At 38.7% G+C, this 24628-nt stretch overlaps 3 protein-coding genes across 5 annotated transcripts; 2 read left to right on the plus strand and 1 right to left on the minus strand.

Annotated features, from left to right (window-relative positions):
* The first annotated feature begins 5400 nt into the window (after positions 1-5400).
* Positions 5401-8279, plus strand: LOC122016384. 2 transcript variants are annotated; one of them, XM_042573663.1, is made up of 3 exons: positions 5401-5611; positions 5689-6501; positions 7433-8279. In XM_042573663.1, the coding sequence occupies exons 1-3, from the start codon at positions 5552-5554 to the stop codon at positions 8138-8140; spliced, it is 1581 nt and encodes a 526-aa protein (XP_042429597.1). In that variant the 5' UTR covers positions 5401-5551; the 3' UTR covers positions 8141-8279. The 2 variants fall into 2 exon arrangements, with proteins under 2 accessions (XP_042429597.1, XP_042429598.1); XM_042573664.1 differs by having other exon boundaries at positions 5401-5601.
* Positions 8280-14769: 6490 nt separating this feature from the next.
* LOC122016192 lies at positions 14770-17546 on the plus strand. 2 transcript variants are annotated; one of them, XM_042573424.1, is made up of 3 exons: positions 14770-14959; positions 15037-15849; positions 16797-17546. In XM_042573424.1, the coding sequence occupies exons 1-3, from the start codon at positions 14900-14902 to the stop codon at positions 17415-17417; spliced, it is 1494 nt and encodes a 497-aa protein (XP_042429358.1). In that variant the 5' UTR covers positions 14770-14899; the 3' UTR covers positions 17418-17546. The 2 variants fall into 2 exon arrangements, with proteins under 2 accessions (XP_042429358.1, XP_042429359.1); XM_042573425.1 differs by having other exon boundaries at positions 14821-14949.
* A 658-nt stretch (positions 17547-18204) lies between these two features.
* LOC122017209 lies at positions 18205-19501 on the minus strand. Its single transcript, XM_042574764.1, has one exon. The coding sequence runs from the start codon at positions 19057-19059 to the stop codon at positions 18373-18375; it is 687 nt and encodes a 228-aa protein (XP_042430698.1). The 5' UTR covers positions 19060-19501; the 3' UTR covers positions 18205-18372.
* Positions 19502-24628: the final 5127 nt, after the last annotated feature.

The following is a 24628-nucleotide window of genomic DNA, read 5'->3' on the forward strand; positions in this document are numbered from 1 at the left end:
AGGTGCAACTGTTTATGTGGGGAGATTGTGAAGAAGACTCAAGTAGGTCAAGGTTGACTAGATACTTGACTGAAAATCCTAGTGAGTGAAGCTAGGTGAAAGTCCTGGTGAGTGAAGTCAGGCAGAAGGAAATCCTAGTGAGTGAAGCTAAGTGAAAGTCCTGGTGAGTGAAGCCAGGCAGAAGGGAAATCCTAGTGAGTGAAGCTAGGTAAAAGTCCTGGTGAGTGAAGCCATGCAGAAGAGAAATCCTAGTGAGTGAAGCTAGGTGAAAGTCCTGGTGAGTGAAGCCAGGCACGGGGAAATCCAGATGGGTCAAGGTTGACCAGACATCTGGTGAAAGTCCAAGTAGGTCAAAGGGATTGACCGGATACTTGGCAAGAGGAGAAAAGTCCAAGTGGGTCAAAGGGATTGACCAGACACTTGGTGAGAGAGTCCTAGCTGGTCAAGGGTGACCAGATGCTAGGCTTTATGTACCAACAAGTCATGGTTAACTGGATGTTGGTTTAGGGGGCTTTGGACTTGCTTTTGGGCAAAAACCCAAATCTGGATCGATCAGCCGATCGATCCAGCAGATCTGGATTGATCAGCCGATCGATTAGATCATGCCCAATCGATCAGCTGATCGATCGGGTGAGTCCCCACGAACAGAACCCCTTTGGATCGATCCGTGGATCGATCCAGAGGTCCCAATCGATCAGTGGATCGATTGGGAGCTGCTGTTTGTACGCGATAAGCCCTGGATCGATCAGCCAATCGATCCAGGCTATTCCAGAGAGCACAGAGGCACTCTGGATCGATCGGTTGATCGATCCAAAGCCTCCTCGATCGATTGGGAGCAATCCAATCGATCGGGATCCGACCGTTGACGTCGTATTTAGCTGCAGACGAGCGTTTCCTTCAGCAGTGCTTATACGATTCATCTCAGATCTTTACAGGAACTCCAGAGCTTCTCCACAAAGTTCAGATAGTCAGTTCTTGAGGGTTCTTGGAGGTCTTCCAAGTCAAGAGGCGGCTCTACAGCTGAGGAAGAAAGCTAGGGTTAGGGTTTTCTATACTCATTGTAAGCTTTTGCTTGTATTTGTGTATCCTTTCCCTTTCTTCTTGTAGTGTGAACTTGTAGGGCTTCTCCGCCTTTGGTAGTTAGCATAAAGGAGTGTTATTCATAGTGGAGGGTGTGTGAGTGTGTAGATCCTTGGACTAGTCATAAAGTAAATCTACTTGTTAGCGTTGGATGTGTTGTTTCTTGTATATTTTTGCTGCACATCTTTGAAGAAACAAGCAACGCCGACTACGAGCACGCGACGAGCTATTCCCCCCCCCCCCCCCCCCCCTCTAGCTACTTTTCGATCACAACACTCTTCTTGAGGTGGATACCAAGTAAATCCTAAGTGTTAGCATTGCTTGGGTATTTTTCGCTACATATCATCATCAAAGAAGAAGCAATTGCGTGAGACGAGCTATTCACCCCTCCCCCAACATATTTTGAAAACAAAGGGTCATATACAATAAAATCAGACTTGGATGCAAGGCTAGAAATCGATTCAAGTCTTACTTGTCTTTAGTGAATCGATCAAATAGAAACATGGTCCAAGCATGAGTCCCCAAGTCGAACTTGATTAATCAAGTTGGACTTGGTCAATATTGGATTCCAATGATCAAATCGACTACCTTGATGGATCCTATCGAGACTATGATCCAGGGGGCCAATAAAAAATCATTTTTATCATTAGATAGACTTGCTTGATACTTGCTTTATTGCTTTCATTATACATACTTAGGCTAGACTAGACTAGATAAGGACCTAGGCTTGATTCACATTTGACTAATTATACCTAGATTTTTAGAAAGAAAATTAAATATTCAATTTCTTTAAAAGACTTTGTCTAGAAGTGATGGATGATCTCATACTTAAGAAGGCCTAGTGCCTTGCCACAGTCTGAAAGTCAATTATTGAAATAAATATTTAATTGACTAACTAGTAAATCTTAGTCTAACTCAAAAGTAAATCAATCCTTAAATTTTAATTTTAATTAAAGATTAAATTAATCATCTCACAAAAACTTATAAGATTCCCTGATTGTAAATCTAGAAAAGGGTGAGATGGGCGTAGGTTTAAAATAAATCGTAGTTAACCAAATCTAAATTAATTAAACTCAATTCAATTAAGTTAACTTAATTAATTCAATTTAACTAACCTAAGTCACTTTAATTAATTTCAAAACTTTAATTAATTCTTGATTAATTTTAAAAGTATACTTAATGCATATTTCTAATAATTTCAAAATTTTAATATTTTTCAAACTTAAATATTTAAATATTTAAAATTAAATATTTTTGAAATTCAAACTTAAATATTTTTAAATTCTAAATTCAATATTTTTGAAATTAAAACTTAAATATTTTAAAATTCTAAATTCAATATTTTTCAAACTTAAATATTTTAATATTAAAAATTAAATAATTAAAATTCAATATTTTTTAAATTTAAAATTAAATTTTTTAATTCAATATTTTTAAAATTCAAACTTAAATATTTTAATATTCAAAATTAAATATTTTTGAAATTTAAACTTAAATATTTTAAATTTTAATATTTTTCAAACATAAATATTTTAATATTAAAAATTAAATATTTTTAAAATTCAAACTTAAATATTTTAAAATTCAAAATTTAATATTTAAGTTAAACTTAAATATTTTAATATTCAAAATTAAATATTCCTGAAGTTCAAACTTTTTTTTTTTTAGAATTCTCCATCTTACACAAGCTCATAAACTTAACATGCTTGATAACCTAGAAAGGATGAGATGAAAAATTAGGAAAATAAATAATTACTTTTATCTTATTTTGTTTACTTAGACTCTAGGACCCTTAAATTTAAATAATTCTCTTAATTTTTGTTTGACATTGATTAAGGGGAAGTGAAACAACTCAAGTTAAATTAAATAATTTTTTTAAAAAAAATATATTTTTCTCAAAATTTAAAGTATTCTTTTCAAATTTTAAAATCGAGTTTTTTAAAAAGTTCAAAGTATTTTTAAAAGGAAGTTTAGTATTTTTTTTACTATTTTTGAAAAAAAAGGGGGTCTAATTATTGTTGAAAAGTAACTTTAAACATTTTTGAAAAAGAAAATTCAATCTGAAAATAATAAAAATTTTATGTACTTAATTAAGTTTTTTTAATCTTTTCAAAAAAGTCAAGTATTTAGATAATTTTTTTCTAAAGCTAAGTATTTAGATAATTTTTTTCTAAAGCTAAGTATTTAGATAATTTTTGTAAAGATATTTCAAAAACTAAGTATTTAAATCCTTTCAAACGTATTTAGCTAAGTATTTAAAAGTTTTTATCAAAATCCTTTTAAAGATAACTGCTTAAGCAAAGTTGTTAAATTTTGTTTTTCCTTCTTAAACTAATTAGGTACTTAAAAGTTTTTTTTTCTAAAAACTTAATTAAGTGTTTTAAATTCCTTTAAAAATTAAAATTGTTTATTTAAGGGGAGGCTAATGATGTAATTATGAAAGAGATTACAATTTTTTTAACTATCTTTATAACTAAATTTTTTTTCTCACTTAGTATCTTTTTTATATATATCAAAGAGGGAGAGAAAGATTAAAGTTAAGTTAAACATATAACTTTTGATTAAGGGGGAGCATAATGGAGAAATTTTTTCAAATTATTTTACTTATGTTTCATGCTTAAGTTATTTAAATTATTGTTATGTTTTACTTAACTTTGAACCAGGTTGTCATAATAAAAAAGGGGGATATTATTGGTGTAGGGAGCACCAGACGATCGAACCTAAGTTTTGATTATGGAAAAGGGTCCAATGTTAAGGTTACTTGTTGTCTAACAAGTGTGATGGAGCTTGTAGGAAAATCCTAAGTGTTTTTAGGTAAAAGTCCTAGTAGATTCTAAGCAGGTGGAAAATCCTTGGGGGAAGTAACTCTAGGTCCTAAGGGGTGGTAGCCCTAGGTCATAGAGGTGGTAACTCTAGGCGGAAAGTCTTGGTGGGTCGAGCACTTTGGGCAAAATCCTAAAGTCAGGGACTTTAGGTGAAAATCCTGGTAGTCGCGGACCAAGTGCAAGTCTAGATGGGTCGTGAAGCGGACGTTCAGCATGGAGACCTAAAGTCTCGGACGCTGAGCAAAAGTCTAGACAATCGTGGAGGATCGATCTGGCGAAAGGTAAACTCTCCTGAGAAAAGTATGTGAGAATGCATTCCCCGAAGAGGGAATAGTAGATGTTGATCTAACCTAGAGTTTCGGCAAAACTCAAAGTCAGAACCGGACAGTCAGAGACTGTCAAATTCTTATTTTACATATATTTTATACTGCCTGAACTAACTTTATTTTGCAGAAAATAAAAAGTTAGAAAAAGATGGTCTTAGCGCCCGGAAGGCGTTCGGGAGCCCGAAGTTGGTCCGGGCACCTGGACCAGGGTCGCCCCGGGTAGGCGAGGGGCACTCGGACTCAGTCCAGGCGCCTGGACCCGAAAAATCATCCAAAAGTCTACGTGGAGCGCGTCAATTGGCCGGAACACGTGGTCCAGGAGCTCGGAGCAGTTCCAGGCGCCTGGACCAACCTATATAAGCAGCATTCGACCAAGAGCTTGACAACAACATTCAGAACGACTTCTGCTCTTGCGTGTTGCTTAGAAAATGCCTCCTCAAAGTCTAAACGCTGCTCCGACGACCGAGAACAAGCAACTTTAGATATGTGGTTGTCAGTATTTTAATTTTACAGTTGTCATAATATTGTAACTTCATTTTATTATTATTATTATTATTATTATTATTTTAAAATTAGGACCTTTTACTAATTAATTAAGCTTGAAATAAAATTATGTTAATATCATTTTTTTTTCTTTTTCACGTAACATGAAAAATAATTTTAAGGTTTATTAATAATTTTTTTAAATTATTTTTTCAATAAAAAATATATTATCATAATTCTCTTTAGTCTCATATATTAACATTAATAATACCACCAATTACACCATAAACAAGAATTTTATATAAATACTTTGGATCAATGATATTAGAAAATATATCTTTCTTAACTTTTTCATTAAAATTAAAATATAATATTTATTTTTATCAGTTTAATATTTAATATTAAAAATTAAATTAATTTTTTAATAAGAGATTGACCTACACACTATTAACCTATGAAATATTAATTTACACGTATTTATCTATTATATTAAATATATAACGCATGTGATGGCTAGTACATATAATTTATTGAAGTTACTGTTAGTAATCTTTTTAATTTTGATCATCTGTCGATTTAAATTGTAAATATATCGTAAATTTATTATAGAAGTTATTTTGATATATGTACGTTTCCATAAAATTAATATTTATTAATTGGAATATGGAGAGAGAGAGAGAGAGAGAGAGAGAGAGAGGGGGGGAGGACTCGTTCAAAGTTTATGCATCGATATGACTATCGCCGGTAGCAATCCAAACCCCAGGGCACCCCAGTGCGGAGATCACGATTTCTTCCTCCTCCTCCTTCGGCTTCCGTCTCCATCACGTTGAGCGGAAAATGGCCGCCGCCATTATCCCGTCGAATCATTGCATACCGGATCACCCTCCGTATGCCCTGGTTATTTTCTTTTCTCAAGATTTCAAACCCTTGTTTTGTTATTTTCTTTTATTGATTTGGATTTGCGGCGGATGCAGATGATCGCGGCTGCAATCCACCACTTCGCGGAGGAGGACGGATCGACGGAGGCGGCGATCTCCGATTACATCCGCGCGAACTATGACGGGCTTCCATGGGCGCACGACCGGCTCCTCCCCTACTACCTCGGCAAGCTCACTCGCATGGGCGAGTTCGCCCAGGGCGCGCCCGGTCGCTACGTGACGGCCCACGACGACCAAGGATCGCCGCAGCCGCCAAGCAAGCAACCACATGGGCCCGCGTCGATGGCCCTCCGCCCTCACCAGGCCGTGGTCGCTTCCGCTCTGCCGCAATTGCTGCCTCCTTTCATCCCTAAGCGTCTCGGACGGCCGCCCAAGAGGAGCGGAGTCGGAAACCCTTCTATTGATCGTCAGTGCGGATCTGAGCCAGCAATGCCGCCGCCGTTGGTGGTGATCGAGAATGGCGACAACAATTGCGGTGGTTCCTTGAAGCGTAAGCGCCGTGGTCGGCCTCCGAAGAGGGAAAGAATAATCGACGCGGGTGCGATTGCCCGCACCAACTATCACCACGGCCAATCGAGAACAGAGTTGATTCCTCTGCCAATGACTAGGGATGATAAGATTCTCGTGCAATACGACAAGCATAGTGACGAAAAATTGGAGTTCATACTCGCTCTCCCTTGCTACGAGGCATCAATTTCTACCATCAGCATCCGTGGTGAGGTCCAGCGTGACGAAGCAGAGCCAGTTAGTCCTGCAATGATCCGTGGAAATACTGGAGACAATGGCTTTGCAGTTCCCAAACGCCGAGGTCGCGGCAGACCACCAAAATCAGGACGCTCCGAAGAACAGGTACGTCTGATTTATTCAAGAGGCAAATTGTTACTGATTTCGTGTGGGTTCTTCAGTTTCCAATTAACTTGGTTGCATTATACTGACCATTTTTTTTAACTTGGTCTGTTGTTCATGTGAAATTGAAAAAGAATGAAAGAAAGTGGCCACTTTTACAAGAAACATAAACATATAATCCTTAGGATTTGCATTTGTAGTTGATAAACAATCTAAATCATGTCTAGCAAACAACACTTGGTAGAATAGCTAGCTAGTGAACTCTTTCATTTTTCTTTGTATATGTTGCAAAATTTTAGTCCCATAGCTTTGGAACACTCAAGTTTACTGCCACAAAAAAGTAACTTGAAGTTGATCATGTTCTACATTATTGAAAACTTTCAAAATTTATCCAATATTCAGTCTGGAGACAATTTCCATAAATCTAGGATCCATAGTACATCTTTATTCCATAAGTTATAGTATAGTTACCTGTAAAGATGAAACTATGAAAATTAGGCTGAGCTGAGCTTGGAAAATTTGACTGATCTTCCAAGTAAAGATTTGTAAGTTTGAATACTATTGGAATTTGATATGTGGGCTCTCGGATGATGACATATCAATGGATCTTCATGATTATCATAATTAATTATCTGCCATGTAAATGGTATTTTATATGTGGAAACAAAGTCATTACTAATAAATCTCAGGCTATATATTATAGTGTTGGATACTTTATACTAATGGGCCTACAAACAGTTTGTTTATGAATTATTGACAAGTTTTTCTCTTGAACAAAGCTTTAAAATTCCAAGCTGACTTGTTGGTGCACTTCTGAACATCTTAGTTCTGCTTGATAGCCATTAATTACCTAAAGGTTTTGTTAATAAATGTGTTATTATAATACTTTTCACGAGTATTTAATATTTATTAATTTACTATGAGTTGCCTGCAGGAAATCCCTATTGCTTGCATTGGAACCCATGCCGTGGCGATCATCCCCGCCGCCGTCCCTGTTGTCATGGAGCAATTGCCTGCTTCCATGCATAAGCGCCGCGGACGACCACCCAAGAAGTGCGGATGCTGTAATGATACCCATAAGGAACCAAAGTCCACACAGTTGCTGTCTGAACCTGGCTCTCGTGGCGCCAAGCAACTACCCTCTCCCTCCATGTCTAAGCGTCGCGGAAGACCTCCCAAGAGCAGAAGCAGTGTTTGTAATGATACTGGCCACACTGGGCCAAAGCAGGCATTGGCACCGCAGACTACAGAGGTTAATAGTGTCTCTGGAGACGGTTCCTCGGTGGTGCGTAAGCGTCGTGGACGGCCGCCAAAGAGGAGGATGATAAATGACACAACACAAGATGCTGATCGTCATGGTCGACAAGGACAGGCACTAGCAACAGCGGACGTCGACGCCTCTATCGTCGTTCCAATCCACAAGGCTCCTACTCTCCGTAAAGCTCGGAGCGTGAAGCGATTGGAGTGCGTACTCGCATTGCCGCGCCAAGAGACACTATGGACTGCCACCGTTGTGGGCACGAGTCAGGGCAACCACGACGGAGCACCCTGGAGGGACGTTGAAAAAGAACCGGTGAAAACGGCCGCTGAAGGAGACACCATTGGCAACGTATTAGAGGGAGTTCCAGTGTGTAGAGGTTAGGAACGACCACCCAAATGTCAGTCGTAGTATTAGAGGGAGTTCCAGTGTGTAGAGGTTAGGAACGACCACCCAAATGTCAGTCGTAGGGCTTGCGCTCTTTATGATGCTTAGTTTCAGATAACTAACTATTAATTCAACGACACTGAGTATATTTTTTTATGTGAATTGAATTGTGTAGCTCTTTTTTGTCAAATAAATAGACGGTATATATAAAATCAACATCTATCCCAAAAAGAAAGTCCAAGACAAAAAAAAAAAATTGTTTAATAGATAGATAAATAAATAACTTTAAAATCATGGGTTAATCTAAAATTCTATAAATCTTTCTTTAATAGATGGCTCAAACAATCCGATAAAGTTGGGAGACGAGGACATGCAATTCCGATGATATATCCGACGGTTCTGATGCAATCATCTTTAAGATACTCACCTAGAGACGCACCATTCCATTTTCGGAATTTCTCAATTCATCCGTAAATTAGCTTTTTACCCTCCATCCGATCATTTTCCACTCAATCCCGAAGGCGTGAGGCGTGAGCACTTCCGCCCTCGCTCCCTTCTCCTCGTCTCTTCTCCAGTGGGAGAATCGAGACTTTTTGTTCTCAAGATCGCGAAATCTTTCGTCTAATTTCTCGAAACCGAGCGCCTCTTGGAAATAGAGTTGCTTTTGCTTTTCGATTTCAGGGTTTCGTCTAAGTTGTCTGTACCTTCCACCTCCTCCGGGAAGCAGCCAGAGGATCTGTCCTTATCTAAGAATAAGTGCTCAGATGGTAGTGTTTCCTCACTTTCTCTTGCACTGTATTCATTTTTGGTTCTACAAATCCATTTTTGCGCAAGGTATAGTATTGCTTTGAGGTTATTGATTGTAATGTGTGGATTAAGTGATTCCTCCTTTTTCCTCTAGATCTGTTTATGTTCATATATTTGTTCGGAAATGAATCACACATATAGTAGTATCATTTTTTTCATCAACAACAACCAATTTTTTTGGGTTAGCTGCATGGATCTTACCTACTATTGAATTCTATAGTCTATACAATGTTATATAATTAGTAAATATTACAACAACAACTAAATCTTATCCCACTAGACATGATAGACTATATAACTAGTAAATATTCAAACAACTAAATCACTTTTAATATATTAATCATAATTTTCTTTTTATCTTGTTTTTATTATGTCAACTCTAAACGATTCAACTTGTTCGGTTATAGAAGGCATTAGTTGTGTGTCCATATCATCCCAATTTACTTTTTTCCTGTTTTATCAACTATTGAAGTTACTTACTTGTTCTCAAAATTTATCCCGTAACACATATACATCTTAACATTTTCATCTCACCTATATTAAATTTTGTATATCTTACCACATGTTTCTTTTAACTTTCACCAACATGATATCTCAAGCTATTAGACATCTAGATGTAGTCTTTTATTTCAAGGGATCTATTCTCTATGTAGACTTAAAAAAAGTTCTTTTAACCTAACAAGCATAAGATAATCACACAAGACTTAGGAAGCTCTTTTTTAATTATAACAAATTACACACTATTTTGTTAATGATATCTTTATTAAAATCTCTTTTTCAGATATGTAAAACTGATAGGAGTTTCATCTCCATCTATCTTATATATTTCCCTCATTTTGTTTAATTGTTATCCAAATTATATTTCATTATTTTACTTTTAGCTATATTTAACTAAAAGCATAAGTTTTTTAAAAAAGTCTCCACAATTTAAGTTTTGAGTTTAAACGATTTACCCTCTCATCAATTAATACAATATTGTTAACGTATTAAAGTTCATTTAGTATTAACATTAAAAAAAATAGAGATCTAGAACTGACTCTTGAGATAAATCATTTGTCACACTATTATATGTAATAATCATATAATCTGATTTAAAACTAACCTTTCATAAAAATTAAGTTTTCACACTTCTATTAATATATCATCATTATGATCATCTAATCCTTTCTTATTTAAAATCCACCATGGGTGTGGAGAATCCCATGGAACTCGACATGTGATACTCAAGCTAGCCAAGGTGTTAAGCATCCAACAGCTCCTGACACTTGATAGATTTTGACATTGATATACCAAAGAATGGGCAGACTTAATCTCTATCCCCTTGAAATTAAGGCACATAACAAGATGATGAATTTGCTGCAGAATGTTAGCACATTGCTGTCAGTAGTGCAGATTTACAACCATGCATGTATGTTCAAGGAAGTCTCAAGAAAAGAAAAAATCAGCAACATACAGTTACTTAAAACTAAATTACTTAAAACTGAAAACATGATAATTACTGCTGTAAAAGCAATGACAAATTAAATTTCCAAATGAAGATTACACATCAAACCTGTGGTCATAACCACATAAAGCCACCTAAAAACAAGACAACTTTACATGCAAACAGATACCACGTGACACTGATATAATAAAATTTCAAATTTTCAATTATCAATCAACTCCATTATATATTTTTTAAATATGGATAGTGACATGATTATCATATATAGTAGTAAGACAAAAAAGTCAATCTCAAATTTTAATTTAATTACTAAAATCAAGTAATTTAAAATTTTCTCATGCGACCTCTTAAAGCTCTTAATCTCAATTTGTAATTTATCTATTTATTTAAATGTAAAATTATAATTAATCAAACCTCTCAAAAGCAATCAATTGTAATTAATCAATGTTATTTTTTCAAGTGGCAAAAATTGGCGAAGCAGGCAGTGGTTGTTGCCTGTTGGTGCTAAGGTAACAGCAAACACTGGAGTTGCAATCGCACGGACGATGTTGGTGCATGGGTGGTGACGCATGAATGAGGTTCTTCACAAATCTGTGGTGACGGCATGTGATGGAATTCAACGATAAGCTAGTGAACATTTAGGGAATTATAGTGTGAATTTAGTAATTAACCAATTATTCCTATCCACCTTTTGATTTGGGTGGGCCTTGTCCCAACTGATTGATCGTAATTCAAGCAAAACAACCAATGAATGGAATATAAGTTCATCCATCCTTTGACTTAAATGTCCAAATACGTTATAAATCATAAGGTTATTTACCATAAGACCTATTCTTAATGATAGAACATTTAATCCTTATCTTATTTACTTACTATTTTATTGAGAAAATTACATTTTCAGTCTTATAACTTACATCTTTTTCAATTTTAGTCCTGTTATGAGTTAATTTACGTTCTTAGTCCTGTAACTTGTAATATTTTTCAATTTCAATCATTTTTCCTCCAAAATTGAAATTTTTCAACGGAAAATGTCTAGTTTATGGTTGAAATATAAAAAACACATGAGTCATAAAAAATCAAAATCCCCAAATTCAATTTACATCTCATCATTTTCCGTTGAAAAATTATAATTTTAGAGAAAAAAAGATTGAAATTGGAAAATATTATAAGTTACAGGACTAAAAATATAAATTGACTCATAACAGGACTAAAATTGAAAAAAATATAAGTTACAGGACTAAAAACATAATTTTCTCCTATTTTATTGGACTATAAAAATTGAATCATTCATCACAACTAACATAATATACATATATATAAATTTCTAGTCCCTTCAAATGGATCTAGTGACTAACGCATGAGGTGGTGTCACCATGAAGTCTGAGGTTCGAATTTTGGCAAATCCGAGATAAATGTCTCCCTTATATGCTAGTCACTATTCCAAAGGCTAGTAGTCGTCCGTGATTTACCTCCTCCGTATTGGTCTTGGGAGGCTAGTAGTCGTCCGTGATTTACCTCATTCGTGTTGGTCTTGAGACGGGTTGACGGGGGCGTTGGGAGCGAACGTATTCGCCTTTTGCCATCATATATCTAAATTTCTGCTTCCACCTTCTAATTACTTGACGACCAGCTATAAATCTCGTGATTTATCTCTCTTCACATAGCTTAGAGACAATTGAGAGGAGCACAATCGCCCTTTACTATAATATATCTAAATATCTAGTTAATTAAATAAAATTGTCACCTATATATATTCAATACCACCCCACATAATATTAACGGAAGTGAGTGCTCTCAAAAAATTACTTCCTACCACTTGAGTGCCCCTCAATAGCTTTATTGATATCGCTCCTATCCCTCTCCATGTTGCACCAGAGTTGCTCTACTACTCTACCGTCTCTCCACCGGTCCCAACCAAGATAGGTTCTTTTGCCATCGTGTGAGACTTATTATTCTTGATATAAACTTTTTAGTTTTTTTTTATCAATTATTCTTCTTTCCACCTTTAGCCCCCTGTAGTCTTAGAAAGTCTCACCATTTGAAACTGATTCATATTCAAGCTCAACTCATTCAATGTACCTCGAAATCTAACCAATTGGATGCTTTACTAGCCTTTTCTCACATAAATTCTTAGAGTTTTGATTATCTGCTCAGAAAATTAATGGGGAATAATCAGACCTAACAAGGTCACCTTTAATCCAACTCGACCAATCTAGAATAGTTTCACTGATTTTTCCTGCCATGGTTTACTCAATCAAAAGAGGAAATATTGCACTATATACATACATATAGTATATATAAATCTGTGAATTCCACCAAATGGAATAAGTGATCTCGTATTGTTATTGTGATTATGAAAAATAAGTTATAGATGATATTGTTTCATGCCCAAATAGCAGTTCATGCAAACACTTGATAGATCGTCATTTAAAAAAAGTGAAGCATTAATTTACATTATGAAATCATCATGAAGCATTTATGTTTCAAGGAAATTATGTTGAGCACATGCCCTAGTATCTTATTAATTCTCTTCCTAACTCGACAATAGACCTGGGACCCTAATTTTATGCCGCAAATGAAATGAATATAAAATTAAAATTTTAGTAAAAACATGTAATTAGAAGAAATAAACAATTTGATGAGAATAAAATGAATGGGGTGAAGCTTTCAATTGAAGAATCTTTTAAAATTAATTACTTTAATTATATTATTGATGCTATTTCTTCATTTCAAAATAGATTTGAACATATGTTATCTGATTGATGGTTTAGATTTATTTTTTGAATTAAAAGTATTAAAAAAATAATAAATCCAGAATTAAGTATTAAACCTTATTAAAAAAATTAAATTATTTTCATAATGCATAGATAGCTTATAGAATATTATTAACTATATCGATTAGTATCGCTTCAACATAAATAAGTTTTTCAAAATTAAAATTAATGAGTCTTATTTACGTTCAACAATATTTTAAGAATGATTAAATAATCTAACAATTTTATCAATTGAAAAAAAATTATTATCAAAACTTGAATATAAAATTTTAATTAATAATTTTGCATCTCAAAAAGCAAAAAAATTAAATTTTATATAAAAATCTATTTTTAAATTAATATTTTATTTTTTATACAAAAAAATTAAACCCGACATTATCGATCCCAAGTCCGAATGAAAAAGTGTGAGAGAAAATTTTATTAAAAAAAATATTAAAGACCTAAATTTTTTTTGACCTAGGGTCTCATGGAACCTTGAGATGGGGCTGCTCGATGATTAACTCCTGATTCTGCTACGTACCACATTAATTTCGCAACTCGACCACTGGAAACTTGGCAAAATAAGCCCCGCTGGCAACCTAAGATTATCCACTTATGTCATCTTAACAAATAAATTAAAATTGATTTTGTATAATTTAATTCAAAATTTTTTTCTAATATTTCAAGCAATAAATTGTCCAACAAAAATAAATTCATCCATTAATTTAATAAAATTAAGATTCCATCTTTAAATGTCTAAAAAAAAAAACTAAGAGAGTGTAGAGAGCAGATCCTCTAGTCCGTAAATTACGGATCAGGGGATGGTCCACTATATGTGGACCTTCGATTTAGATGGACCCTATTTATTTAAAGATGGGGTCCATCCAAATCAACGGTCCTCATCAATGGACCATCTCCTGATCCGCAATTTACGGATCAGAGGATTCCTGCTAGAGAGTGTACTACCAGACCAACTATGACTCATCTTCTTATTCTTATTATTATTATTATTATTATTATTATTATTATTATTTATTTTAAAATTGGGACCTTTTACTAATTAATTAAGCTTGAAATAAAATTATGTTAGTATCATTTGTTTTTTTCTTTTCACATCACATGAAAAATAATTTTAAGATTTATTAATCAATTTTTTAATAAAAAATATATTGTCATAATTCTATTTAATCTCACGTATTAACATTAATAATACAATGAATTATATGAGAAATTTATATAAATATATTGGATCAATGATATTAGAAAATATATTTTTCATCTTTTGATTAAAATTAAATATAATATTTATTTTTTATCAATTTAATATTTATATTAAAAATTAAATTAATTTTTTATAAGGAAATACACCTGATGGTATTAACCTATAAAATACTCATTTACACGTATTTATTTATTATATTGAATATATAACGCATGTGATGGCTAGTACATATAATTTATTGAAGGTACTGTTACTTTGGTAATCCTTTTAATTTTAATTATCTGTCGATTTAAATTGTAAATATATCGTCAATTTAATATAGAAGTTATTTTGATATACGTACGTTTCCATAAAATTAATATTTATTAATTGGAATATGGAGAGAGAGAGAGAGAGAGGACTCGTTCAAAGTTTATGCATCGATATGACTATCGCCGGTAGCAATCCAAACCCCAGGGCACCCCAGTGCGGAGATCACGATTTCTTCCTCCTCCTCCTTCGGCTTCCGTCTCCATCACGTTGAGCGGAAAATGGCCGCCGCCATTATCCCGTCGAATCATTGCATACCGGATCACCCTCCGTATGCCCTGGTTATTTTCTTTTCTCAAGATTTCAAACCCTTGTTTTGTTATTTTCTTTTATTGATTTGGATTTGCGGCGGATGCAGATGATCGCGGCTGCAATCCACCACTTCGCGGAGGAGGACGGATCGACGGAGGCGGCGATCTCCGATTACATCCGCGCGAACTATGACGGGCTTCCATGGGCGCACGACCGGCTCCTCCCCTACTACCTCGGCAAGCTCACTCGCATGGGCGAGTTCGCCCAGGGCGCGCCCGGTCGCTACGTGACGGTCCACGACGACCAAGCATCGCCGCAGCCGCCAAGCAAGCAGCCACATGGGCCCGCGTCGATGGCCCTCTGCCCTCACCAGGCCGTGGTCGCTTCCGCTCTGCCGCAATTGCTTCCTCCTTTCATCCCTAAGCGTCTCGGACGGCCGCCCAAGAGGAGCGGAGTCGGAAACCCTTCTATTGATCGTCAGTGCGGATCTGAGCCAGCAATGCCGCCGCCGTTGGTGGTGATCGAGAATGGCGACAACAATTGCGGTGGTTCCTTGAAGCGTAAGCGCCGTGGTCGGCCTCCGAAGAGGGAAAGAATAATCGACGCGGGTGCGGTTGCCCGCACCAGCTATGACCACGGCCAATCGAGAACAGAGTTGATTCCTCTGCCAATGACAAGGGATGATAAGATTCTCGTGCAATACGACAAGCATAGTGACGAAAAATTGGAGTTCATACTCGCTCTCCCTTGCTACGAGGCATCAATTTCTACCATCAGCATCCGTGGTGAGGTCCAGCGTGACGAAGCAGAGCCAGTTAGTCCTGCAATGATCCGTGGAAATACTGGAGATAATGGCTTTGCAGTTCCCAAACGCCGAGGTCGCGGCAGACCACCAAAATCAGGACGCTCCGAAGAACAGGTACGTCTGATTTATTCAAGAGGCAAATTGTTACTGATTTCGTTGTTGGTTCTTCAGTTTCAAATTAACTTGGTTGCATTATACTGACCATTTTTTAAAAACTTGGTCTGTTGTTCATGTGAAATTGAAAAGAATGAAAGAAAGTGGCCACTTTTACGAGAAATATAAACATATAATCCTTAGGATTTGCATTTGTAGTTGATAAACAATCTAAATAATGTCTAACAAACAACACTTGGTAGAATAGCTAGCTAGTGAACTCTTTCATTTTTTTTTGTATATGTTGCAAAATTTTAGTCCCATAGCTTTGGAACACTCAAGTTTACTGCCACAAAAAAGTAACTTGAAGTTGATCATGTTCTACATTATTGAAAACTTTCAAAATTTATCCAAGATTCAGTCTGGAGACAATTTCCATAAATCTAGGATCCATAATACATCTTTATTCCATAAGTTATAGTATAGTTACCTGTAAAGATGAAACTATGAAAATTAGGCTGAGCTGAGCTTGGAAAATTTGACTGATCTTCCAAGTAAAGATTTGTAAGTTTGAATGCATCAATCAATACTATTGGAATTTGATATGTGGGCTCTCGGATGATGACATATCAATGGATCTTCATGATTATCATAATTAATTATCTGCCATGTAAATGGTATTTTATATGTGGAAACAAAGTCATTACTAATAAATCTCAGGCTATATATTATAGTGTTGGATACTTTATACTAATGAGCCTACAAACAGTTTGTTTATGAATTATTGACAAGTTTTTCTCATGAACAAAGCTTTAAAATTCCAAGCTGACTTGTTGGTGCACTTTTGAACATCTTAGTTCTGCTTGATTGCCATTAATTACCTAAAGGTTTTGTTAATAAATGCGTTATTATAATGCTTTTTTTCACGAGTATTTAATATTTATTAATTTACTATGAGCTGCCTGCAGGAAATCCCTATTGCTTGCATTGGAACCCATGCCGTGGCGATCATCCCTGCCGCCGTCCCTGTTGTCGTGGAGCAATTGCCTGCTTCCATGCATAAGCGTCGCGGACGACCACCCAAGAAGTGCGGATGCTGTAATGATACCCACAAGGAACCAAAGTCCACACAGTTGCTGCCTGAACCTGACCCTCGTAGCACCAAGCAATTACCCCCTCCCTCCGTGTCTAAGCGTCGCGGAAGACCTCCCAAGAGTAGAAGCAGGGTTTGTAATGATACTGGCCACACTGGGCCAAAGCAGGCATTGGCATCGCAGACTACAGAGGTTAATAGTGTCTGTGGAGACGGTTCTTCGGCGGTGCGTAAGTGCTGCGGACGGCCGCCGAAGAGGAGGAATATAAATGACACAACACAAGATGCTGATCATCATGGTCGACAAGGACAGGCGCCAGCAACAGTGGACATCGACGCCTCTGTCGTCGTTCCAATCCGCAAGGCTCCTACGCTCCGTAAAGCTTGGAGCGTGAAGCGATTGGAGTGCGTACTCGCATTGCCGCGCCAAGAGCCACTGCGGACTGCTACCGTTGTGGGCACGAGTCAGGGTTTATCTTCCATGACTGATGAATGATGGTAACAAAGGTTTATCATATACTTATTTCAGTTCTGTTTATTGTGTTCCTTGCACTATACAAACATATTATTGAAGCAGATGTTTTATACAGCATCATAACAAATAATTTTCCTTTGATCGTCTACTTTTTCTGTTTGTTTTACTTTTTATTTCTAGTTTTGTGAAAGGGTGAATAAGGGAATATACTTAAATTTCTTTATATATAACACTAGAGGTTAATTCATAGATGGGTGTATATGCAACATTTCTTTATATATATTATTTTGATTCTTTTTGTTCATAAAAAAATTGCATGTAAACAAATTTTCTTTTAAATTATCAAATGTTTGCTTTCGTCCAAAAGAGTAAATTCATGATCAATTTAGTCTGATGACAAAGCAAAATACTATATTTATGATTGTGTAGACATCGAATCGTAGAGTAAAGGGGGAAAAAATGATAGTTTGTTCCTGTAGAAATTTCAGTAAGATAAAATTTGAGACGGGTGACTTAGAAAATATAGCAGATTAAAGATAAAAATGATAAATCAGTTAGCATTGACTAGTTTTGGGGTGGATGGTCAAGAAATTCAGTATGGAGGATAAATTCTTATAAATTTACTATAAATATTTAGATGATCCTATTGTTGTATCATAATTTTGAGAGCCAACTAAAGAGATCCTAGTGGGGGAGTTGATTAACGAGCCCTTTGTAAAAGAATAAAGTAGAGACTAGATCGGATACCAAAGAATTATTTGCCATAAAAATTTGTATGGCTACGAGACTTAAGTAATGAAATGTGCAATAGTTTTGTAATTGATCAAGATTAATTAAGATTTTGAGTACACAAGTAAAAGGTGATTATGAACGTCCCTCACCGTCCGTCGACGGACTTGAAGATTTTACGTAGACGAATCGATAGCAGAAGAAGAAGAAGAGGCGAGAGAAATCACAGCAATCAAGGCAAAGTTTGTCACCTAAACTTGCCGATATCTACTAATTTCCACGAGCGATCGTGCCCCAGCGCCGGCCCTGTCGCAGGCCCCACCCGGTGCTGAGGCCGTGGGGGCGCGGCAGCCGCCCTCGACGGCTCTTCGGAGAAGCTGAACTCCGACACCCTGGAGCGTCGGTTGTTGTTGGGGTTGGCCGTCGCCAGCGGGTTGAAGCATATGGCGAAACCGGAAAGGCCGCCGCCGTGGCAGTGGCGACGGTGGTGCTCCGACGTCGGCGACAGATTATCCTGTTGCCGCCCAAGCAGCCCTCCGGGCTGCGGCAGGGGCGATTCGAGCCAATTCTCAGGCGACATGTCCCGGTCCACGCGGGCCGCCGCCTCGGTGTCCTCCGAGGAGGAGACCGGGCGGGAGGAGTTCTTACTCCTGCCGCGGCCGCCGCGGAGAAGCGCCGAGAACCAAGAGCTCGATCGCTGGTGCTTCCTCTCGGGGGTGGTGGAGGGCTTAACGGGTGTCAATTTTCCGCCGGTCGCTGCGGGAACGCAGGGGGAGGCAGAGCCGCTGAAGGAGAGCCACGCCGGAGGAGGGGACGGTGAGGATCCCATCCCCTCGTCCATGGCGGCGGGCAGGGCGAGTAGGCGCTCGCGGAGGCAGGTGGCGCAGACGCCGACGCCGTCCTCGAGTGGATGCCGCGCGCACTTCATCTCCATCTCGTCCCCTCCATCGAAGAAGAAGAAGAAGAAGAAGAAAGCACAGATTTCAAAGCAGACACACAGCTTCCTCTTTCCTTCTTCTGCACTAATTCGGCTTTAAAGAAGAAGATGAAGAAGAAGAAGACAACGACAGAAGTTTTTTGTTTATAAACAAAAAAACCGGAAACTTGTTTCTTCTTTGAATTGCTCGGCAAGAACAGGGGACGAATTGTTAGGATTACTGAAGGATCAAATTTGGAAGAATCATCACCACGAATGCGTTCGAATCATCGTCGACCTTAACTGCTTCAACTAATCCTTCTTCTCGCTCGTTATATCACCGCTGGTTAATTTGGAGGTGGTTGCTTTGTTTTTTTTGCACGGGACGAGGGAAAAGAAGGAGACGAGCGTGAGAATTGGGATGGTAGCTAGCGGCTATTAGACGTTTCTAATTCTGTTCGAGTTCTGTAATTCGAGTACTCATATCCAGATTTAAGTAATAGATAATTCATCGACACGTCTAAATTTGATGACATCGCTCCAAAATTCTTGGGGGATAGAGATAGAGATGATTCAATCTGATGAGTTGAAGTCTCCTTGGTACTCTTGTGCGCCGCCTTCGTCGATATTATCCAAGCCATCTTCTTCTGATTAGTTTGACCTTTTCTTTATAATTCAAAGTAAATATGTAGATGGGTCATCCGACCTAGTCAGACCCAATGAAAAACTGACAACCATTTTGGATGAACTTCACGGGAGTTTTGACTTTTGATAAATTAGGATAACTTGTTGTATCAGTTAATTTATTTCTTCAAGTTGCTTCCAAAATTAAAATAAGACAATAACTTTTTTTTAATAAAAAAGTACGGTGCTGAGGTAGAAAGTTAACCATATTATTATTATTTTATATCCATTGATTAGGTACGAAAGTCAAAGAAATAGATACTGAGACGTGGTACTCTTATTAATTTCCGATGGAATTTACACTCGCCTATAATACAAGTAGCGTTAGTGCCGAACTAGAGAAGGGATCCGTGATGATGACCCTCCGATATTCAAGTCAGTTTCCGACGAAGTAAGAATAAGCAAGAACTGTAGCGCAACAGTAAAAATCGCATGAAAAACATACCTTCGCCGATTCTTGGAGCCCCTTTATATAGATCTTCGGAAGCGCGCGTGCACGCTTCCCAAGGTGAGAACGCATCTCAAAGCTTCCCCTGGAAAGGCGTGTCGGTAAAGTGTCTCTGACACAGTACCTTAACGGACCGAGCATATCTCTGAAGTGACAGTGGAAGCTTTTGTCGTACAATCTTCAATCTGACCATGCCGCCTGTCAGTGGCACTAGCTCCCAAAAGAATGTCTAAAGATATCCTACAGTGTCTGTTGCTTGGCCGAACGGAATGACCGCTTGGCCAGAATTCTGCTATCCCCGCGCTGTCTGCTGTCTGCTGTCAAGTCGAGCGGGATAGCCGCTCGGCTGAAAGTCCCATGTCCAAGTGTCGTCCGTTGCTGGGCCGAGCGGATGACCGCTCAGCTGGAATCCCACTGTCCACATTCTCTATTGCTTGGCCGAGCGGGATAGCCGCTCGGCGGGCAATTTACTGTCTGTGTGCTCGGCTGATGCTGAGTCTGCTGCTAGGCCGAGCGAAGGAGCCGCTCGGCTCGACTTTTGCGTGTCCTTTGAGCGTCAGCTTGATTATTCCTTGTATCGGTGGGTTGGTGCTTAATCCCTGGTCGGAGTATGATTCGCCCGACCGGCCAACACCGTCAACTCGTTAACCGTCTTGACTTTGACCTCCTTTGACCTCCACTGTGACAACAGGGGCAGGGACCCCTCATCATCATCGCATCACAAGCCTCCCCTTCAAGTTTAGTCGAAGGAGACTGTAGTCCGACTCACTGGACAATTGTGTGAGCAGATTCCCTCTCCAATCGGCCTTCGTCACTGTATGGACTTCAATCGGGATAGGCCCGATCCTCGCTGATCGACCTTTTGAAGCTTGTCGCTCGGTCATAAGCGTGCTCTCTAGATCCGATCGGACGAACAAAGGTTTGCACTTGTAGAATTTTTCCTTAGGCTATCTCGGGCGAGCGCGGGCTTGGCTGACGTCACCCAGATTTCTTAGGAATCATGCAAATCCCCGCTCATTAAGGTTGAACATGTTCCTATGTCTTTTTTAATTGCCGACATGTGGTGGTGCTGTTGGGATTTTCGAGCCACAAAAACCGCTTTTTGCGTTGCGGAAACCTCGAAATCTCATGCCACCGGATCCATACGAAGTTATAAAAACAAAATTTTCGTGTACATGTTTTCTAAACCTATATCTACTCTAGATCTACATGGTAGAGAGATTACCCTTGATGCGAAGCCCTTCGCTTATCCCGCTCGTCCAAGTTTGTCGGATCTCGAGAGTGTTCAAGTGGACACTCCTCTATACGTATCCACACGAACGATTAGGTGGAGAAAAACCAAACAAAAGGTGTGCTAGCACCTTTGAAGGTTCGGCCAAGGTGGAGGAGAGGGAGAAGAAGATGAGAGGAGGGAGAAGAAGATGAGAGGAGGAAGAAGAAGGAGGTTACCAAACAAAAATGAAACTCACACAAGAATTAAAGTGGCCGACCACTTCAAAAAGCTTTTAAACCTCCATGGGATATCAAGAGTCAAGGCTCTTGATCTCCCTCATAAGGTGGCACACACATGTGCTAGCCTTGATGATGTGGCACATCATCATTAGTCCACTTAATGTCAACTCACAAATGAGGTGGCAATGGTCAAGTCAAACTTGACATTTCATCTTCCTCTCAAGTCAAGTCAAATTTGACCACTTCTCTCCCATAGTTGATCAAATCTAACCATTGACTCAAATCAATTTTAATTTAATGAATCTCTATTCATTGAATTAAATTAGCTCAATGAGTCTAAGTCCAAATTAGACTCATTTAACACATGAACCAAATTGAGTCCAACTCAATTAATTTATTTTGGATTACTCTTAATCCAATTTGGTTCATCACATGAACTTAATCCTCTTGGTTCATCAAATGAACCTAATCTCCATCTAATTGCCCTTTGTGTGTGACCCTATAGGTTCTTGTAACGTTGGCAATGCTCCTAAACTCATTTAGAAGCATAAGTAATGAGCGGTATCTAGCAACACATCATTACTACCCAAGTTACAAGAATGTTGAGATCCAACATCACCTTGTGGCTACTAATTGTGACTCTTCACAATTTATGACAAGTGTCCTTCTATCCTTGACACCTATATTGATCAATGTGAGGCATAGATCGTGTCATCCGTTAATCAATCTAAATCTTGAACTCCAAGTAGACTCACTATAATCAAATGAGTTCAATATCTCATATTGACTCATTTGGGCATGTCCATGCACTTAGTGGTCTCACTCTATCAAGAATAATGATGTCACTCCCGTCATATAGGAGGGATAGATCCCATCTACATCACTCACATCTCTCCGCATAATTTATTACATACCCAGTAATCGCCTTTATAGTCCACCCAGTTAGGGGTGACGTTTGACGAAGCCAAAGTATGCAACTCCTTATATAGGGAACCATGGTGACTTCAGGTCCAAGGACTAATAGTCATACTAATAGCCACATGAGAAAGTAAATGACACTCATATAACGATCCATGATACTTTCTCATGGCGGGTCATTCAGTATACATTCTCCAATGCATACCCATGTGTCAACTTGATATCTCTATATCCATGACTTGTGAGATCAAGTCATCGAGTTGACTTGCATGCTAGTCTTGTCGCATTAACATTGTCTCTGAATGTTAATACTTGACTAGGAATGATTAAGAGTAGTGTTCTCTATATCATCTCACTATCGATTCAACCAATCGATTGATATAGATAAGAACCTTCTACTCAAGGAGGCTACTATACTTAGTTATTTGACACCAATACAAGTAAGTATAATAACCAAACAAATGCCTTTATATACATAGGAATATGATACAATGAGTCCATACAACAATCATCATATGATTGGCTCTAGGGTTCTAACTAACAGGTGCAACACGTGTCACGCCCGCCTCCACCGCATGCCTGACGTGATAGCCATGATGTGACGTTTGGCGATTTAAATTCAATGGTGAGATCTTGGCCTGGGTTTCCGCGACCTAGATTAGACGGTTCCGGTCGGCCGAGCCCGGACCTTATAAGCCCGCTGCGTTGCTTCCTTCCCACACTTCACGTGCGAGTTCCCTAGTGTTCGAGTTCTTGCCTCCTTCGATCTCCGACGATCTTTAGTGCTTCTTCTTTGACGATCTCGGCTTCCCCGGTGACCTCTCTCTTGTAAGCCTTCTCCCCTTTGCGTCTGCCTTCGCTCCTTTTCAGCATTTCTTTTTTGCTCCGACAGTATTCGAGTGACCTTTCTTCCTTTTCAATTGTGTTTCTACCCCCTTTTTCTTCTGTTTTTGCGATGGCCAGCTCTTCTCAGTCGCTTGCGCCCGTCCCTGGACTCTGGTACTCATCCATGGAGTGTAGGTTTGATGGGGGCGATGCTGAGAGCTTGCGCGAGGCTTTTGAAATTTCTTCTGATCATCAGATCATTCTAGCTTCTTCGTCCTATCAACCATACTTTGTGCCGACCAGCTGCATTTGTTTCTTCCGAGACCAATTTATCGCCAGTCTGCGGTTTCTCCTTCATCCCTTTATTCCCGCAGTGTGTAAATATTTTCGTATTTCCCTTAATCAACTCATGTCGAACTCCTTCCGACTGTTGTGTGGCGTCATTGTTTTGTTTCGGCTGCACGACATCTCTTTTACCCCCGGATTTTTCATTATTTTTATTATCCCAAATTGTCCGATCCGGGGACTTTCCTTTTCCAGTCTCGAGTTGGTCTAGTCTTTTTCGACAAGATGCCAACCTCCAATAAACACTGGAAGGAATACTTTTTCTTCATGCGCATTCCCGAGCGGCCAGATTTCCCGACCAGCTGGTAGCTCGAAGTGGCCCCTCAACTCCCTCTGAAAAGTTACAAGAGTCGTTCGGACTACTTGAACGCAGCCTCCATGCTAGCCGGTTAGAAGTATGGCATCCATAAATTGCTGCTGGAGGGTGTCTTGTACATCTTCGGCCTGAGTCCGATCCGCACCCGGCTGCCGACTAGCCTAGGTATGAAGCTTCTTTACCTCTTCCTTTAATGCTAACTGATATTTCCTTTTCTCTTGCAGCCAAAGTCATGATGCGAGCACGTATGACTGGCAAGGTGAAGCTCAAGGACGTCGCAATCGATGCGGTGGCCAGTGAAGAACCGGCAAGCCGAGGCCTGCAGCTGGTCGGCTCACATGACGATCCGCTCGGCGTGAGCGAGGAGACGCTCGTTGTTGTGGGCGAAGGTGAGGCCAGCCATGCGCCGAGCGGAGGAGTCGCCCCAGGCTCATAACCTCCAGCCGAACGACGCCCATTATTCCCGCTGAGGAGCCGTCGGGCTCGGTCTCCTCTAATGTGACACTTGTTGGTTGATATTCGAAATATCGTACCGGTTCCCCTGTACAAAAATTTTGTACAAGTCCTGAGCCATTCCTAACAACCTATTGTGTTCTTTA

Source organism: Zingiber officinale, chromosome 8B (assembly GCF_018446385.1).
Source record: "Zingiber officinale cultivar Zhangliang chromosome 8B, Zo_v1.1, whole genome shotgun sequence".
Taxonomy (NCBI): domain Eukaryota; kingdom Viridiplantae; phylum Streptophyta; class Magnoliopsida; order Zingiberales; family Zingiberaceae; genus Zingiber; species Zingiber officinale.

Bases quoted from the DNA above. Each gene is read 5' to 3' on its own strand.
- LOC122016384 (XM_042573663.1), top strand. From the start codon at position 5,552: ATGGCCGCCGCCATTATCCCGTCGAATCATTGCATACCGGATCACCCT. The intron at 5,612-5,688 runs GTTATTTTCTTT...CGGCGGATGCAG, and splicing joins ATCACCCTCCGTATGCCCTG to ATGATCGCGGCTGCAATCCA. The intron at 6,502-7,432 runs GTACGTCTGATT...AGTTGCCTGCAG, and splicing joins CAGGACGCTCCGAAGAACAG to GAAATCCCTATTGCTTGCAT.
- LOC122017209 (XM_042574764.1), bottom strand. From the start codon at position 19,059: ATGGAGATGAAGTGCGCGCGGCATCCACTCGAGGACGGCGTCGGCGTC.
- LOC122016192 (XM_042573424.1), top strand. From the start codon at position 14,900: ATGGCCGCCGCCATTATCCCGTCGAATCATTGCATACCGGATCACCCT. The intron at 14,960-15,036 runs GTTATTTTCTTT...CGGCGGATGCAG, and splicing joins ATCACCCTCCGTATGCCCTG to ATGATCGCGGCTGCAATCCA. The intron at 15,850-16,796 runs GTACGTCTGATT...AGCTGCCTGCAG, and splicing joins CAGGACGCTCCGAAGAACAG to GAAATCCCTATTGCTTGCAT.